The sequence below is a fragment of the Symphodus melops genome (genome assembly GCF_947650265.1).
Source record: "Symphodus melops genome assembly, chromosome: 6".
NCBI lineage: Eukaryota > Metazoa > Chordata > Actinopteri > Labriformes > Labridae > Symphodus > Symphodus melops.
Genome location: NC_136696.1, coordinates 3,204,823 through 3,222,275, shown reverse-complemented (window position 1 = coordinate 3,222,275; position 17,453 = coordinate 3,204,823). Strand labels below are relative to the sequence as shown.

General features: G+C 43.0%; 1 protein-coding gene across 3 annotated transcripts in view; it reads left to right on the top strand.

Moving 5' to 3' along the window:
• Nucleotides 1-17,453, top strand: part of ccnd2a (cyclin D2, a) — a 106,082-nt gene that overhangs the window by 75,473 nt on the left and 13,156 nt on the right. For 2 of the 3 annotated variants that reach the window (XM_079346039.1, XM_079346038.1), the window contains exons 3-4: nt 9,835-10,050; nt 13,342-13,501. In XM_079346039.1, coding sequence (XP_079202165.1) covers nt 9,835-10,050; nt 13,342-13,501 — 376 coding nt within the window. Of the gene's footprint in view, nt 1-7,915; nt 8,349-9,834; nt 10,051-13,341; nt 13,502-17,453 lie in introns of those variants that run through there. The other variant, XM_079346037.1, reaches the window with a different exon arrangement.

Genomic DNA, 17,453 nt, shown 5'->3' with positions numbered 1-17,453 from the left:
AAAAGTGTGAGAAGCAGAAAAGAAAGCAGTTTATCCTACGTTAGGGTGAGGAAATATTGACACTATTTAGCAGCCGGCGCTCCAAACCCGCCTCTCCATGTGGCTCATTTGGCTGCATATTTGATGAGCGCGTGAAAGGTTGTTGGTGGAGTTCAAAAAGACGGGGTCAAGCATGTGAAAGAAGGGGGGGATGAAGGAATGGGGTGGAGGGGTAGGAGAAAGGTAAATGAATACCAGACGGCTGGTTTCTTGTGTTAACTGAAGGTTCGGCTGGAGCTACCAGACCTTATTGTTCCACCTTCCACAACAAGCGCTCTGTGAGGACGCTCATCTGTCTGTCAACAAGCTGTCGCTCACCTCGGTGATGGATGGAGACGCAGCTTTTAGTTATTAATGAGGCCTTCACTTTGCATCTTTGGTGTCTTTGAGTGTGTGAAAAGATGGACACCATCTATGACAAGAACTGAAGGGAAACAAGGGAGCAAGAGTCTGAGAACCTTCTGCACCTGCAGCCTCGGAAAACCATAGACAACTATTTAGTTTGACTTGTTGTTACTTTGACTGAAGGGACTCTGCAGTGCTGATTGCTCACACAGGTTCACAGGTCTATTTGCTCTTTTTCTGCCGTCAACATGCTGACGTCGCCTGTGTGTTGATTCTGATCTGCTTGTGTCATTATCTTTACATGAAAACCAAAGCAACAGTTTCACCATGAACACATTGTCTAAAGATAATGCTGGTCTCCATGTAAATACAGCAGACACAGGCAGCGTAATGACTCACGTTGTGAAGAGAGAAATCACACCTTTTATATTCACGCTGGAAGCTGGCATAGAGAAGGAAACGGCTCTGAACATGAAGAGCTCACTGACGTGAAAGCAGTTTATTAAGATGATTAATTCATGATCTGTTCGGGGGGGTTGAGGTCAGCTCGGCGCAGGGCGAACAAATAAACATCGTCCAGGAAAAGAAAAAGTCAGGCAGACGTTACCACCAGCGTTTCCACCTCCTCCCGTTGATGAGAAATGAAGCCATTTGCGTTGTTGATGATGTCGTTTGGAGCCAGAGTTGTGATGTAGAGAGACCCTGCTGGGGATTTGAAGCCACGCCCCTTTCCTCAGGTCCCTGCAGTCCACAGCCGATCACATTCTTGACCCTCATGGTTGATGATTTTCCCATTCGTTTTGGTTATGCTTGTTTCTCCTCTGCTCGGCAAATGTGGTACACACATCGCAGCAGGAAGCTCATTGGTCCAACGAGCTGTCAATCACTGCAATTAATCATTTAACAGCATCGAAGAAATAATTAAAAAGAGACTTTGCGATGATCCACCAGTCAGCAGGGACTCTACCTTCACTTGAGGTGCAGTATTCTGCTGTCCATTCTTGAAACAGTCTTTGGCTCTTTCTTTGATGAAACCTCCGACCTGGAAGTGCGACTCTGAGGTCTTTAAAGAAACAACAGTGCACAGGGTGGCTGTCACTAAATATCTGATGTGATATGACGTGCTGCAGTTTTATGCAAAGCCTGATGACCTCACCCCAACACCCTCGGCTGGCACTGTGTCAGACATAAACATGGCATCACACTTTGTGCAGCGTCTGCCAATTTCATTCTGGTTTCTTAATCAGAATCAGGTTTGTTCATTTGCACATAAAAGGAATCTAACGTTTGTGAACAGCAGTTACTCCTGCTGTCAGGTGACTCAGAGAAGATCAATGAACTGAAAAAATAAATCAAGCAAAACAAAATATGTGCAATGGAAAACTTAATTGTTGTGCAGGATGATGTTCAGTGCAAATATCTACCGAAGCCCTGAGTGGACATAAAGCCATATATTTTGTTTAACTCAATTTCATGATAACGAGTACATTTTTAATTGTTTCTTCGAGATCCCAACTTGTTCCTCTTTTTATCTCAGGAAACCAGTGCTTGACTTCCCGTGCTAATTAGCTATTTTCTCATTACGTCATGAAAACAGTTGAAATGAACTGGTTACAACGGGGGAACCAGCATCTTTTTCTCAGGATCAATACGTCGAAATCTGAAGAATACAACCCAAATAAAACTGAGTTAAATAAATGTATTCATGTTTAGCCTCTAAATTATTTTTACAAACCTTTGTCAATAATGTTTGTGCACTTTCCTAAAGTACTTTTTACAGTTAAATTAGTCTGAAAGGCTGCCGTACTAAAAACACAGAGATGACACGGATGCATTTTGACTAAAGACTCTCACCTGAGTCCGCCATCTTCTCTCCAGCAGAGAGGGCTTCCACACAGTCAACATCTTGTCCCAGAACCGTCCATCGACAACAACAATAAATACTTTGTTCTGAACGTCTCTCTGCTCCCCCCCCTCCTCGTGTCTTTTCCACTTCATGAGATAAGAGTTTGTCTCAAAGAATTTTGGGAGGAAATGTTTGCGTAAAGAATTTCAGAGGGAGTCTGAGGGAAGCCTGCAGGGCGAGCGCTCGGAGCCAAAGCTGTATTGTTGTAACATCAGTCCTGGAGGAGAATGAAGAGAAACGCCACAGGTGGTTAGTGGAGAGTTCAGGGACGAGATTTAAAACCACCACTGCATGCACTCCCCTCATGCACAAACACAGCTTTCTTCTCTAAAATGTCAGAATCAGCTGAAGATTCATGATCCCAACCTTTTTTTAATGTGGGGTTGAATTTGTCCGACTTCATTAGAGCGGACATTTACTTATTTCAGGACATATTTTCATCCTGGATTCAATGACAATACAGCCGGGTTCGATTGATCTTCGTGGTCTTAAGAGCATTTCAGGCAGAACTCCAGCATGAGAACAAAGTTTGAGGTTTTTCAGTTTGCTCTGCATGACATTTGGTTTTAAATGAAGCCCGGATGTGCTATCATTTACATCCTGACTACAGTAGAAATCCTGTTTATGACCATTTAAAATAATGGCAAGAGAAGTCTGATTTTACTCGGCACTTGGTGTTTCATGGATCAGTGGGATGCAGCAGAAGGCGATGAAGCATCCAAACACACAGCAGGTGCAAAATGTTCCTGCATGTCAACAAATAAACAGAGAGTGCTGTTTGAGCGGCGTGCTCGCTCGGGGAAGATCTTTTCCAGTAAACTTTTGCATGAAGTTTGTTGTTGTTGTTGTTTTAATCGTGGATGAGTAGATTGCATCTGTAGGCTTGTTGTTCCACCCACACATCTGCACTTACTCAACCACAGAGAAAAATGAGGAAATGTGGGCATGATAAACAAACGATATGCATGTGTGAGGGAGGGTTTTTTTTTGTTTTTTTTTTCAAATGAAGTAAACTGTGAGTCATCAGTGGCCATCACACAGAGGCTGTTTCCAATTCATTTCATTGCACTTTTTTTACAAGGCTGTAAGCCATGAAGGTGCTGCCAGGTGTTCTTCCAAAAGATGTAACTTTGTGTTTCTTTGTGTTCTGCTGTTTAAGTCACACATCAACAAGCACGCAGAGAGGTTCAGTCAGCAGGTAGCTGAAGGAGAGAGAGAGAGGGAGAGAGAGAGAGAGAGAGAGAGAGAGAGAGAGAGAGGAGGCTGCAGAGGCTCACCTGCTGCCTGTTTGGTGGAGTCACCTGTTTAACTGCTTTTCTTTGTGACAGTGTGAACACCTCTGTTTGCATCAGGATGTTTCTTTTTCAATCAACATTTCAACATTCAACACAAAACAAAGAGGCTTTTTTTCTCCTCTGATTTCCACCATTAAAAACATCACTTCTGTTCTTGTGTTATTATTGAATACAGTGTTCATCATTGAATTTGACCATAGAATCTAAATTAAAAGGGAATTTAGCTCTTTCGCTGTCCAGGAAATTAAGAAATGATTACATTTGAATTTTAAAAATGAAATACTTCAATTCATTCATTTTGATTTCTTATAAATAATTAAATCTCTGGTTTAATTTCAGCTAATAAGACAGTTTAACAGACCAAAAGCATTAATCTTTCCAATTTATTGATGTTAAACTTTTCTCAAAAATCTTCCAAAAATTATTCTCAAATGTTGCAGTAATAAAAAAAAGGGTATAATATGTGTAAACTGTTTAAACATGGATATACAAACAGATAATGCATAACTCAAACTGGAGACACAGGTGGAAAATCCACATCAAGCCACAAAAATGTTTATTTCTTATATAATTAATTAATTTTTCTTTTTCTTTGGAGGCTTAAAAGACACATTCTGAATTTGTACATCCAAACACATCATTAAAAAACAGCATTATTTTATTTATTAATTGTAATTTAATTTAAAAAGGTGGATTGTTGTTTCCTGCTTGGCAGCTGCAGACCTGCTGATGCAGGTGTATTGTTTTCTCAAGAAGTTTGATTTGTCCTCATCTCCCATACCTGAACAGATCTGAAGGAACAAGTTTGGAAAATATGTGTTGAAAATATTTGTCTTTGTTCCCTGCTTCACGTTTAGTTTCACTTTGAGAGCTCCCTTATATCCTTCCTCACATGATCATTGCTCCTCTGTTTTACACATTTTGACTCTCAGTGTTTGCTGTAAATTTAGAACATTTTTATGCATTATTTTTTTGCATTATTTTTGTCATTAAAATTAGGCACATTTGTATCCCCTGCACGTTGCAGATTGTTTAGTAGGAACCCTTATGATATGTTTGGCATATTTAAAGAAAATGGAGCTGACGTGCAGTTTAATTAGTCACCATGTTTGTTTCAAACAAACACTCAGACCTGCTGCTGTCATTTCACAACTCTGACAAAATTCCCCCTGCGACACTTTTCTTGTCATTCGGGACATGTTTCTCAGCCTCAGGCTTCCCATGCTGATGTCGGTAAAATATTAATTTAAAAAAAACCCGCGAGACTCGCTGTGATGGACAGGCCGACACCCCGGGGTGCCTGGCCGACACGGCTCGTAATAACGGGGATTTAATCAGTGAAAGGTGCGGTGATGACGTTGAGTCACTGATCGATCCTCACTGCAAACAATGACCTCACATCTCCTCTTTAAAACTGAACATAGAACGGGAAACCCCGTTAGTCATTTTTTAATTGATAATTTTGATTCTATTAATGATCTCATTTCGGTATTTTTTGGGGGGAACTTTTCTTAAGTTTGTGTCAAAAATAAACAAACACTGATAAACGTTCCTGCCCCCTCTATTGTGCAGAAACAGCGATCTGTGGTAAACCAAATCAGGTGGAATCTATTCCAGAATTCCTTTTTAAATAGTTACGTTTCTTTTTAAATAAGGGTGTATTCAGTAATCGAAAAGTTGATACAATAATTGAAGCCGATGGATATTTTTTGCAGCGTGCCCGCAAGAATTTCACCCAACTTCAAACGTCGGAATGTACTGCCTGTTTACCACTCAATACACGTCTCAATGCCTACTGTCGGAACTTTTTAAGTATGTACCCTTCTGGGGTTTGTTCCGATTTGATTCTGATATGTTAATTAAATGCTTCCGGGACAGAAGTCGCTGCTGCTGCTGCGCGTGCTGTTTGAGAGGAGCCGCCGCGTCACCGCTCCCATGCAGAAAAACAAAAACTCCCGACAGGTGTTTCAAACCGTCTTGACAAGTTATTCTGTCAGTGTTTGAGAAAGAGGAATGTTAATTTTAATGATTTAAATAAATATTTATTATCATCCTTATGTAAAAAAAAAACAACAACAAAAAAAACAGCAAAATAACATTAAAACTGTGAAATAACTCAGATTAAAGCTGAACTTTAATTGCATCAAATGATTCACTTTTATTAGGATCATGTCCATGTGGACATTTGAAGCGCATGCTTTTGTCAGTGTTACATAACCTGCCGGAGGCTACATCGTCAGTGTTTCACTCCAGACGAGTCACGTGCCTGAAATTAAGCAGAGGTGACCGTTGCTGACTGCAGCCTGCGGGGGAAATTATGCGGATGATGCGGTGCGTAATTGCGCATCCTGGTGCGCCGGAGCAGCTGATGGCGCTGGATGAGGATACGGATTTGGAGCACCTGCCTCTCCACCGAAGCTCCCAGTTTAGACCTGCTTGATAAAAATAATTATTGCTGATCAGATAGAAGAAGCACATGACTTACTTAGTTTAGGGTAATTTGAAATATTTATGATTAAAGTCTACTTTCCAAAGAACAGGATTTAATTTCAAAGATGAAGACAAATCAAGTGGGAAGGTGTTTTCTTCCCCAGCGGAAAGCATCTGCCTTAAAATTGATTAATTTATATTTGTTCTACTTATGTCATAGTTTAATAACTTTACTGACTGACGGTGTGTTTTGTTAACATAATATGATCTCTTTCAGACTTTCCAAAGAACACAATGTCCCCCTTTTTTAACATCAGATGTGAGAATAAATGAATTTCAAGACAAAGTCGGAGCCACTTTTCGCCTAAAATGACTTTATCCAAACGTCAGTCCTGTTTGATGTGACTTAAGACACTGTGATGAGCAGCAGCGACAGTCTTTACTGAATAAGACTGATAAATGACCGCAGCAGTGTAGAGAGAGAGAGAGAGAGAGAGAGAGAGAGAGAGAGAGAGAGAGAGAGAGAGAGAGAGAGAGGGAGGAAGGTACGTATAGTCTGCCCAGTAACAATCGCACAGCCTCGCTCGAGTGCTGAGGAACTATTGGCTATGCAAATAGACACAGGGAGGAGGAAACAACTTAGACTGGAAAAAAAAACTTTAAAGAGACATTTCCCCCACTTTTCTCACAAGCATTTCTATACAGCCCGTGAGCCTGGGATGGAAATTAACAGCTCTAAAGCTCTTGCAGTCCCCAGTCTTCCCCTGACGCGCTCGAGTCTCGTTTCATTCAGAGCTCCGTCTTTGAAGTTGACTAAGAATATGGAGGGGGATTAACATATTTACACATGCAGATTCTCTTTGTGACTGTACGTGAGGCTAAATCTTTTGGCAGTCATTTTTTTAATTATCTGCTCAATGACTTACACTCAGCCTCGTTTCCACCTGCTTCATTTTCCATCTCAAACCTGATTTGGAAAAGTTTTTTTTTACGCCTAAGAGCAGACTAGTTGAGTTGAAATATTGTGTGAGCAGCCTCATCTTTGTGTCATCTTTGACTAACGATTGTGAGAGAAAAAAAAACAGCATCGCTGCTTTAGATTTCCTAGAAAGCTATCTCAGAAACCACAAGCTGTTTCTGGCTGCAGTGCAAAAAAAATAAAGTTTGTATAAGACGTGTGTTCACGCGCGCGTTTATTACGTTTGTCTCTGAGTGGGTGGTGATGTCCTGTGCTCGTGTCAGTGCGCGCGCACATGTCTGTAAGTAAGTATGAATGTGTCTCTGGCCACATGCAGACATGCCCCTCGTTGAACTGTCCATCAGGCTGCTTCAACGAGAAACAAACACAAGACTCACTACATTCTCCCTGATCCAAACTTCCAGTTGGTGCCAGAAATGAGCTACATCCCAAAAAAATCAATACATGAGGCATTCATGTATCTACTTACCCATTCTTTTTTACATTGAATGTTAATTGATGTAGTTTGTCACTCGTGCTTTTCTGGTGAAGTTACTCAAGGGTGAAACAAAGAAAAAGCTCATAGGACGCACAGAAACCCCTCAGTTAGCTCAAGCACAATGTTCTTCATATTTCTTAATCACTGATGATTCACATATTTGGTTTATTTCGGTCTAAGGGCAGTCCACGAATGCGAAATAAACTTGTAATAAAGACTTCTTTAAGATGGATTTTTTTTTTCTTTAATGTGCATTTTACTCTTTGTCGTACATCTACTTTTGGACGCCTGTAATCCTTTGACATTTTGAAATGAAACAAGTTTTGTGAGAGCTGACGTGCATGCCAGGCCAAATAAAGAAGGACAGCAGTGCAGCATGTTGCGTCTGCTCTACACAGAGGTAACGAAGTGAACTGCGTCAGTGCGCATGCAGGGCAGGCTTGAAATTCGCCTGATCAGTGGAGGCGGATGAAAGTAGAGGCTCGCTTTGGGGAGAGAGGAAAAAGTTCTCAACAAGGAGAGGCAGGACTACTCTGACGGAGCCCTGCAGTCTCACTTTTATGCCTCTAAATACTTTGCCTGCCATCTTTTTTGCGTTGTTTTTTTGTTGCTCTTTAACGCCGCTTTTACATTTCCGAGAGAGATTTCCTACTTTTTGACTTAAGTGAAAGCAGCAGCACCATGGAGCTGCTCTGCCTCGAAATGGACACCATCATACGAGCTCGTCCCGACCCGAACCTCCTGTGCGATGACAGAGTCCTGCAGAGCTTGTTGACCATAGAGGAGAGGTTTCTACCGCAGTATTCTTATTTCAAAGGCGTCCAGAAAGATATCCAGCCGTTTATGAGGAGGATGGTCGCTACTTGGATGTTGGAGGTATACCGAAACACCGAGTGCTATGACAAGTCGTCTTATTTCCGTGCTCGACTTTAAAGCCCCGTATTTCTTTCTTCATGATTTGCTGACGTCTGTTTGCAATTTTCAGACACTAGATCACGCGTAATGCTGTCATTACTGACCGCTTATTCCTCATATTTACCGAATATGTCGTTTTCTGTTATTTCTTCCCGATTTTAAAGTCCGCTCATGAACGCTGTTTATGAAACTTGTCGCTGTGAAATCTATTACACCGGAGAATGTCTTCTATTTGCCTCACATGTTGTCTGCACGAGCTGTTCACTGCTTATTTAATGTTATTATTTTAGATGGGCTGAATATTTCCATGCACACGTATGCACTCCCCAATGCAATGCTGCCCTCGCCATGTTGGTTTTTTTACAGGAGCGCTCGTGCTTTTAAGAGGACTTAACGCTGTCATAAACGCAATAACAGCGACTGAAAGGCATCAGGAATTACAGAGGGGCTTCTCTTGTGTCCGCTGAATATAAACATGATGAGAAAAAGCGCTGCAAACATTTTAGGTTTCTGTTTAAAATGTCGGAAGGGACGAGGGCCTTATCTGTGCTTCAGCTCTGCACCCTGTCGCAAAGCCTCTCTCTGGAATTATGTTCAATTTTTGACACTAAATCAAATATTTGCCACCAATATGCCCCTGTATAGAATCCTGAGGCTTTGAGCTTTATTTTCATATAATTATTGTCGGGGTTCCTCTCACTGGGTATTTTTAATTAATTTTTGAAATAAATATATCTGATCGGCGGTGACGCACATCATACCAGCCTCTCGCTACTCCTCTTTTATTTTGACATTTTATTTATATTTATCGGCTCTTGATTTCGATCTGAATTGTCGGGTCTGGTGTGGTAAAGACCCCTGAACATTATCGTGTGAAGAAATTCAGCCCACATAATTTATTTATATTTTTAATTATTTTATGAAAATATGACGAATGACAAAAAAACGTGTTTCCGTGTGCTGCGCTGTCGGGGTGTTTTTTTGGCTCGGCTGATTGTGACTTGAATTCATTTCTTGGTGAATGAACTGCAGGAATGTAACTCTATTGACAGTTTGTGTCTGACATTTATTCCATTCTTTGTTTAAGAATGTATTTTTAATTAATGGATGATGTCGCAACAGATTAGGGCTGGGCGCAGATTCTTGGCCGGGCCCCAACTATGTGTGTCATTGAATTTATATGTGCTTTTTATGTGATTCCACTTTTGTTTCTGTCTCTCTTAAAAACTTTTATATACATTTCTTGTTCTGGAAAATACGTCAGATCACTGCGGAGTTGGTGACTGAATCCAAACGCTGAACATTGCTGCATTGTCTCTCTCTCTCTCTCTCTCTCTCTCTCTCTCTCTCTCTCTCTCTCTCTCTCTCTCTCTCTCTTTCTCTCTCTCTCTCTCCCTCTCTCTCTCTCTCTCTCTCTCTCTCTCTCCCTCTCTCTCCCTCTCTGCAGGTTTGTGAGGAGCAGAAGTGCGAGGAAGAAGTTTTTCCCTTGGCCATGAACTACTTAGACAGATTTCTAGCCGTGGTACCCACCAAAAAGTGTAACCTGCAGCTGCTGGGAGCAGTCTGCATGTTTCTTGCATCCAAATTGAAAGAGACTCGTCCATTGACAGCCGAGAAACTTTGCATCTACACAGATAACTCCATCAGACCGCAGGAGCTGCTGGTAAGCAACAGTTGGTTCAACACATTTTACAATGTTCGCAGTGTCACGTCTGAGGATTGGTGTTGTCATCATCAGCTAAAGCCAACAAGAGTCATGGTTTATTTTAGGCTGTTTTTCTCCACGTCTGCTTTGGACAGCAGGAGTTATTTCTGTTATTTTGCTCTAATTGTATTTTATCCATATAAGATGAAAACATGCTCACAGTAGACTCAGAGCTCTGGTCTGCAGTTCTGCCTCCACTTTGCACTGCAGCGTCATCAGAGGTGCACTGAAAGCGACAGCCTCAGGCTGAATTGTTCCTCAAGTGCTCTCTTTACTGTACAAGAGGACCCTGTGGGTTTTTTACAGTATCAGTCCACTCTGTGTGACGGTCTCCATCGCCATCTGGTGGCAGATATTTCGGCAGGAGCAACGAGGTCAGCTTGAACTCCAGCCAAAGCTCTGTTCCTGTCAGCGAGAGAGAGGGAGAGACAGAGAAATTCAAGTTTGCCTTTTACAGTTCAGCTTTCATCCAAAAATAACCATTGATGCACACATTCCTGATGTTATGTCATGCTGCACTGTGTCTGTCTCTTGCGCTTTTTTAGCATTTTTCAATCCAAAATATTTCTACAAAATATGATTCAGGGAGGATTTTTGTGTCATTTGCAGTGAAACAAAAATGTACTTCCTATGTGTCTTTGATTTCTGCACCTTTGGCACGATCATAACAGCTGCCTTCACCAGTGCAAACCAATTAATTAACTCAGTTTCAGATAAGCGTTTCCCCACTGCTCTGTGGTGCTACATAAACATTCCTCGGTAAACAACAGCCAATCCCACCCATGTTGTGAAAGAGGCCACATATTCTGAATCCGACATGGCTCATGGTTGCAGGCCAGCCTCGCAGCTCAGAGTTCTGCTGGAGACTCAGGATCCTGACGAGTTGCTGCCACTTTTTCTTGGTTTCTGATCCCTTTCTTGGACGGATTTGTCTGTGATGTTGTTAAGGCTTTAATTCCCCCCTAGTCTGTGATGGTTTCAACATTTAAAAAAAAGAATGCACTTGATTGTGTGTTATCAGGACAAATAGCAGGACTTTCTAAAACATAGTGAAGTAAAGTGCGTGTGTCTACCTTTATGCTCAGTCTGAGACAAAGCCTTCAGTCCTTGAACTGTTTAGCCGGGGCCTCATCTCTCTGTTTCTGTATAAGGCAGTATTTTGGCTGACATGCAGATACAGGAAACAGAGATCAGCTGCTCAGGGCATGTGATCGTTTTTTTTGTCCTCGTCTTTGCTAACAATTTCTTGTAAAGAGAACCGCAATGTTACAAAGAAGGTGTGACCAGAGGAAGGCAGTAGCAGAAGGAAGTGGGTGCCTGTCTGTCTGCCTGCCTGCCTCTCTGTCAGCACAGAGAATGTGTTGCAAGGCTGGTAGGTCTTTCTGCGCTCCAGTCTCGCTCCCTGGCGCTGATGGAGAAGGTTTTTCTAAAACCAGGAGGCAGTCAACACTGACCACTGCTGGTCAGTAGAGCCTGTTTCACACATGCACTCGTGAACATTTCCCAGAAAATTTCAGGACAAGCCGCCTCTAAAATGCTATCGACTTGCCTGTTTGTGTATGCACCTCACATTGGGAGGCGGTAAGGTGCTGGCAGGAGGCTGGGGAATCTCAAGAGGCGGGACATGATATAAAACGTAGGACACAGAAATGGCTCACCGCTCACATTATTTTATGTCATCACCCACTCCCACCCTCAAAGGTGAGGTGTGTCCGTTTGTGTTCACACATGCAGCTCAACAAAGACAATTCTTAAAGTGTTTTTGGAGCTTGTGCAAGTGGGACTTTGATCTACGAATAGTTTCATTGAGACCCAGGCTGCAGCATCTTAAAGCTAGCCGAGAAACTCAGAGGACGGATTGTTTTGATTAAAACATATAGCTGTCACTCCTACATCCACGCCCTTTACATCCAAATGACCATCGATCATAAGAAAGCTGATCAAAGGTGGCTGTGATTCCAAATATTGCAAGCTGACAGTAGCAGTAGCAGCCATGTTGAATCATCCCATGACTGAGTCCATGTGCTACTCTGTCTCTCTCTGTGAAAAGGAAAATGAAGAGCATCCATAGTCAGAGTCACAAGGCTTCAGTCCGGAACCAAACCACGACATTTTTTCCCAAATTAGTCACCAACTCTTTCGTTAATCGCCTCCTCCTCGTAGAAGTGAAAGTCACAAAAAACGCTCCAAGAGAAGAGAGCACCACACCTAGTGCTCCTCACACACACACACACACACACACACACACACACACACACACACACACACACACTAATCGAGATTTGCACGTGTCATCGCATTTGCAAATACAGGAAGTAAATTATATTTTATTTAAATACTTGAAGTTCAGAGCAGAAAATGAATCCTCAGGTCTTCAAGTGCCCGAGTGCTAGATATATGACGTGTTTTAAATAAAGTCTGCATTGTCTGCTCAAAGGCTACATTTCAATTCTCAGAGCTTTAACGAAATTGGCAGAAAAATTAAAAAAAACCCAATATATTACTTACTTCAACACACAATGACCAGTTGTAATGATTGAATGATGAAGTGGAGAGAGGAGATCAGGAACTGAAATTTTTTTTTTTTTTTAATGTAAAACAGATTTATGGCTGATTACGTTCAACAAGCAAAGCCCTCCTATCCATTTTCTCTATACAATCTCTCTCTTACACACACACATGAAAACACACACACACACACACACACACACACACACAGTTGAACCTCTGGTGGGCCTCTTTAGGAAAGTCCCCAGATGCCAGACAAGCAGACGGGGAGGGAGACGGTGCTGTGAGGTCACCTGGTGGTGCTGCTGGTGTTTCTCTGTCCCAGGCGCAGCCAAGTAGACACTAATGTAATAACAATAATGCTTAACCTCCACACATGCTGATGTACGGGGCCAGGGGCCGATAGAGGAGACCATTGTCAAGGATGCACGGTCACTGGTTGAACAGCTGACATTAAATGCAGCGATGTGAGAGGGTAAAACCTGATGATTAGTCAACAGAAAGTTTCGAGGACTTGTAATTTTGTCGCCGTGACACGGAACCGATGTCGTCTGATTTTCCTGTAATTAGATCAAAGTTCAAAATTCAGGTCTAATGACAATCCTTATGGCTACAGCATGTAAAAAAAAGTGCTCTCTCTTTGGGTCATGTGGTCTCATTTCTCTCTCTCTCTCTCTCTCTCTCTCTCTCTCTCTCTCTCTCTCTCTCTCTCTCTCTCTCTCTCGCGCTCTCTCTCTTCAGGAATGGGAACTGGTGGTGTTGGGGAAGTTGAAGTGGAACTTGGCAGCAGTAACGCCGAACGACTTCATCGAGCACATTGTGAGGAGGCTGCCGCTGCCCAAGGATAAGCTGGCACTTATACGCAAACATGTCCAAACCTTCATCGCCCTTTGTGCCACAGGTAGGATATGATGGGGAGCGAACACAGTCGGTGTCCTGTTTGATTAACACCTGTTGAATCTAAAAGATGACCGTGCAGAGTGCAGGGTCATCTCGACGCTGTGTCTCTTTTCTATTGGTTTTGCAAGTGTCACTGATCATGGAGAAGCTGCCAAGCAATAGTAGCTTGCATCAACACACTTTCTCATATTGCAAAATATCTGTCTGCACGTTCCTCTTTCTGCGCAGAATCAAAGCTGTCTCTCTCAATAACATGTGGCAACAACTCTGTTCAGAGGTGTGCTGTGGGCCAGTCACGGCCCGCCAGAACTTCACTGACATGTATCACCTTCAATGGGAAAATATTCTGCCCAAGAAAAGTGTCATGAAAGACATTTCAGCATCAGCCTTTTAGGACTGACGTCCATCATTTGTCTTCTCCTGGTTGGTATGCGGTCATGTTTTAAAAGGCCTATCAGTAACTTCCAGAGCATCCAGTAACACTTCAAAGCAGACTGCGCCTGGTGGAGGGGCATTCCCAGGTCACACGGGGTCGAGAAGAGGAACGGACAGGGGAGGAGGCAGGCAGGCTATTGTCTCTCTGCTCTTGAGGTGAATTGTTCCCTCGAGATCAAACATTGAGCGAGTGGTGGGAGGGACAGGGAGCCTTCAACATGATCTGATGAAGTCGAGACAGGAGAAGATGCGGGGGGGGGGGGGGGGGGGGGGAGCCAGAGGAGTGTATTGTTTTTGCACTGCCAATTCTAAGGCATGTCATGTTTTCATATCTCTTTCCCCGCCGCCTTCCTTCCCTCTTTCTCTCCCCCTTCACTTCTCACGCCTCCCCGCCCTACAGCTGGAGGACATGATAGCTTTCCCATGTTAATATTCTCTTTAGAAAGGCAGGTTTCTCCTGTTTGCGTCACCTCCAACTCCCCGTTCAAAGCCATCAACAGAGCAGAGGTACTTAGCTTAACTGTCCCGAAGGATTTCATCTTAACACAAATGAGGAAACATAACACAATTCACCCTCAGAGCGGCTGTTTGACACTCCTTTCTTTCTCACTTTCTGGGTAACCCCCAACAGCAGCGGCTTCCTTTTTCTGCAGGCCTCCAACAGGAATACTACTACACCCCCTCATGGGAAACGGCTCCTTCTGCTGACATCATTCAGAGGAGTGTGTGTATGGTTTCGATGAATAGGTTCAAAGGAGGTGACAGGTATTTGCAAGAAAAAGTCATGGAAATCCCTGCGCTGTTTTTGATACGATAGGGTGAGAAAAGGTTTCCAACACAAGTTTGCAAAGTTTTGAAAGGAAACGCCTCTGTCTTTTTTTTTTTTTTTTTTTTTTTTTGCATCAGCCTTCCCGACACTCTCTCCGTCCATTTCTTGTTCTCCTTCCCTGACCCTGCATCTATCACCCCAGATTATGTGCCAATGGATTCATGTGTGGAATGACATAGTGTCAGTGATCAGACGTATTCCCAAAGCAACATTGTGAAAGACTCAGCATGCACTTTGTCCTTAATTGCTTCAATGAGGCGGTGGAATTAGATTTACGAGCCTCCTGGAGTCATCCTCCTGACAGTGTGTTTTAGGGGAGAGACTTTCTGCAGATAGCTCTGGATTAGCAACAGGTCATTCATCTGTGTATATTCTCCTCAGACTTGTATCCAGGCAAACAGAGAGCGAGGGCAACACAGGGAAAGAGAGAGCGTGAGTGAGTCAACAATTTGGTGAATCTGAAGATCTCTGGGAATTCGAAACCCCATTTTGTGGAACGTTCCCAGCCGTAAATCTTTGGGGCTATCTGGTGAGAATCCTCCTTGAGACTTGCTCTGAGCCCGAGAAGGTAAAGATGCAGCAGACGGAGGAGGTCTCTCAGGAGGATTTACATTTGCAAGACAGTTGACAACGGGTCACCTGTGGCCTTCCTATTTCATACAGTCTCATTCAACCCACCTCCCACCACTACTCCCACCGCTGCCACCCCTATTCTGAAAAAGAAAACATGCATAAAACCACGGCTCTCTGTTTTCAAGGGAACAAGAGAGAGAAGAGGAGAAGTGGAGAATGAGGCCTCTCATTCCTAATGGCTCCTCTCTTTTGATGAAACAGTTCCGTTCGGGCCACTCGGTGGGATTTTGTCAGGTGGCGCAGGCTGGCTCTGTATTAATTAATAACATTGGCTGGTCCTTTCAGCACTATGCAAATGGCTGTGGAGCTAAGCTAGAGGCTGGGAGAAAGGAGACAAAAGGCTCGGCCCTTACATTTCATATGCAGAGCCATGCGAGGGTCAGCGCCGCAGGGCCACTTGATAGGAAACACCAGCGTTTCCCTCAGGCAGCCCGCCGGATAATAGCCCAGAAACAAGCTCATTAAGGGAGATTATGAACCTCCATTCCTGCACACAGACACCAAGCACTCCGAGCTTCCTCTTCTATTCTTATTCAATCGAGGTAAAGTGGGAGAATGGACGGGGTGCATGGGGCAGACAGATGCACCCCAACCTGTCTGCTGCAGTTATTGAGCTCCGTCTTCTCGCCATATTGGCAGGGATTATGCTCTATTTTTTTTTATATTTTTTTTTAGACCGACTCCAATAGCCCTCTCTGTAATGGTATGGAAGGAATGGTGACAATAGTCATAGACTTTGATCAAAAGAAAACTCTGGACCGGGGCCAACAGTGCTGTCCAAGAAAGAGTCAATTGTCCTGGAGGACACAATGACGACTTCGCTACAAGTCTGGATGTAAATCACAAGAGGTTCAAGTGTTGAACTAGTCCATTTTTTTTTTAAATCTCAGACTAGTATGTGATTTTTTATTTTTATTTTAATAGTCTGTGTCTGTGTGAGGTGATTAACTGGTTAGCTTCAAACACAAACGAATGATCCACTGAACAACAATGACAGCATGGGCTGTAAAACAACTGTTTTAGTTGTTTTGTAAATAGTTTTATGCAGCATCAAACCCTGAAGGGAGTCGAAGAACCTGCATATTTTAATTACATTTATTACATTACTTTAGACATTTAAATGGGCAACGATGGTTAGTAAAGCCATGCAGAGCGGCATCAGAGCCCAGTCGACTTCTCCAGCAGTCTCCAAGCTGTGTGCCTCACATTCTTGAGGTTTCTTTATGTATACAGGAAGAGACGGACTATTTTCAAACTTGCCCATTTTCATTCAACAGTTAAATATTCTAAAATGACTCATCAGGTCCTTTTCTCACTGGTCCGGAGGCAGGAGCGCTCCATGCAGCTTCCTCTCCTCTCCTAGCTGCTGCACAGAGAATCCCCTCCAGGCTCAGCTCCTCATTCTGGAGATGAATGATTCATCTCAGATGTGGTCAACGAAATGGTCTGTACTGGTGTTTGTTTACATAAAAATCCCCTTCATGTTTGATGAGTCAGAACCCCGACAAATTGCCCACCTCCTCCATCGAATTATCGTCTCTCCTCACGCTCCACTGATGTGAGGAGTCACGTCCGGTCGGGCTGCATCGTCAATATTTGAAGCAGGAAGAAGTTTGCTGAAAAGTATGCATCAAAAAAATGTGACACAAAGAGTGAATCATCAAATGGCATGTCCTGAGTTTCCCTCTTCTTCACCTCACTGGTGTAATCAGCACCATTCTTTAGATACTGTGGCCAGCTGAGTCACAGCAGGCTCACCAAGACAAAACAAGAATTTCCTTTTAGATTTGTCAACTATCCAAGCGAAGAGGATGAGCAATCAGAATGCTTCCATGTTTACCCTGGAAGTCAGGTTAGCCACAAAGACTAATATTTGTTATATGAGGTCAAGTAAATGTGGCAGCTAGCTTGACCTGAACTTTTTTTTTTTTTTTCTGTCACGACAATCCCAATGTCCCGGATCTACTTTTCCTGATGTTCCTGATCCTGAGTGTTCCTCTCCTCATGTTGTCTTATTCATACCAGCAGAGACAGAGGTTTAAAGAAAGCGCACATA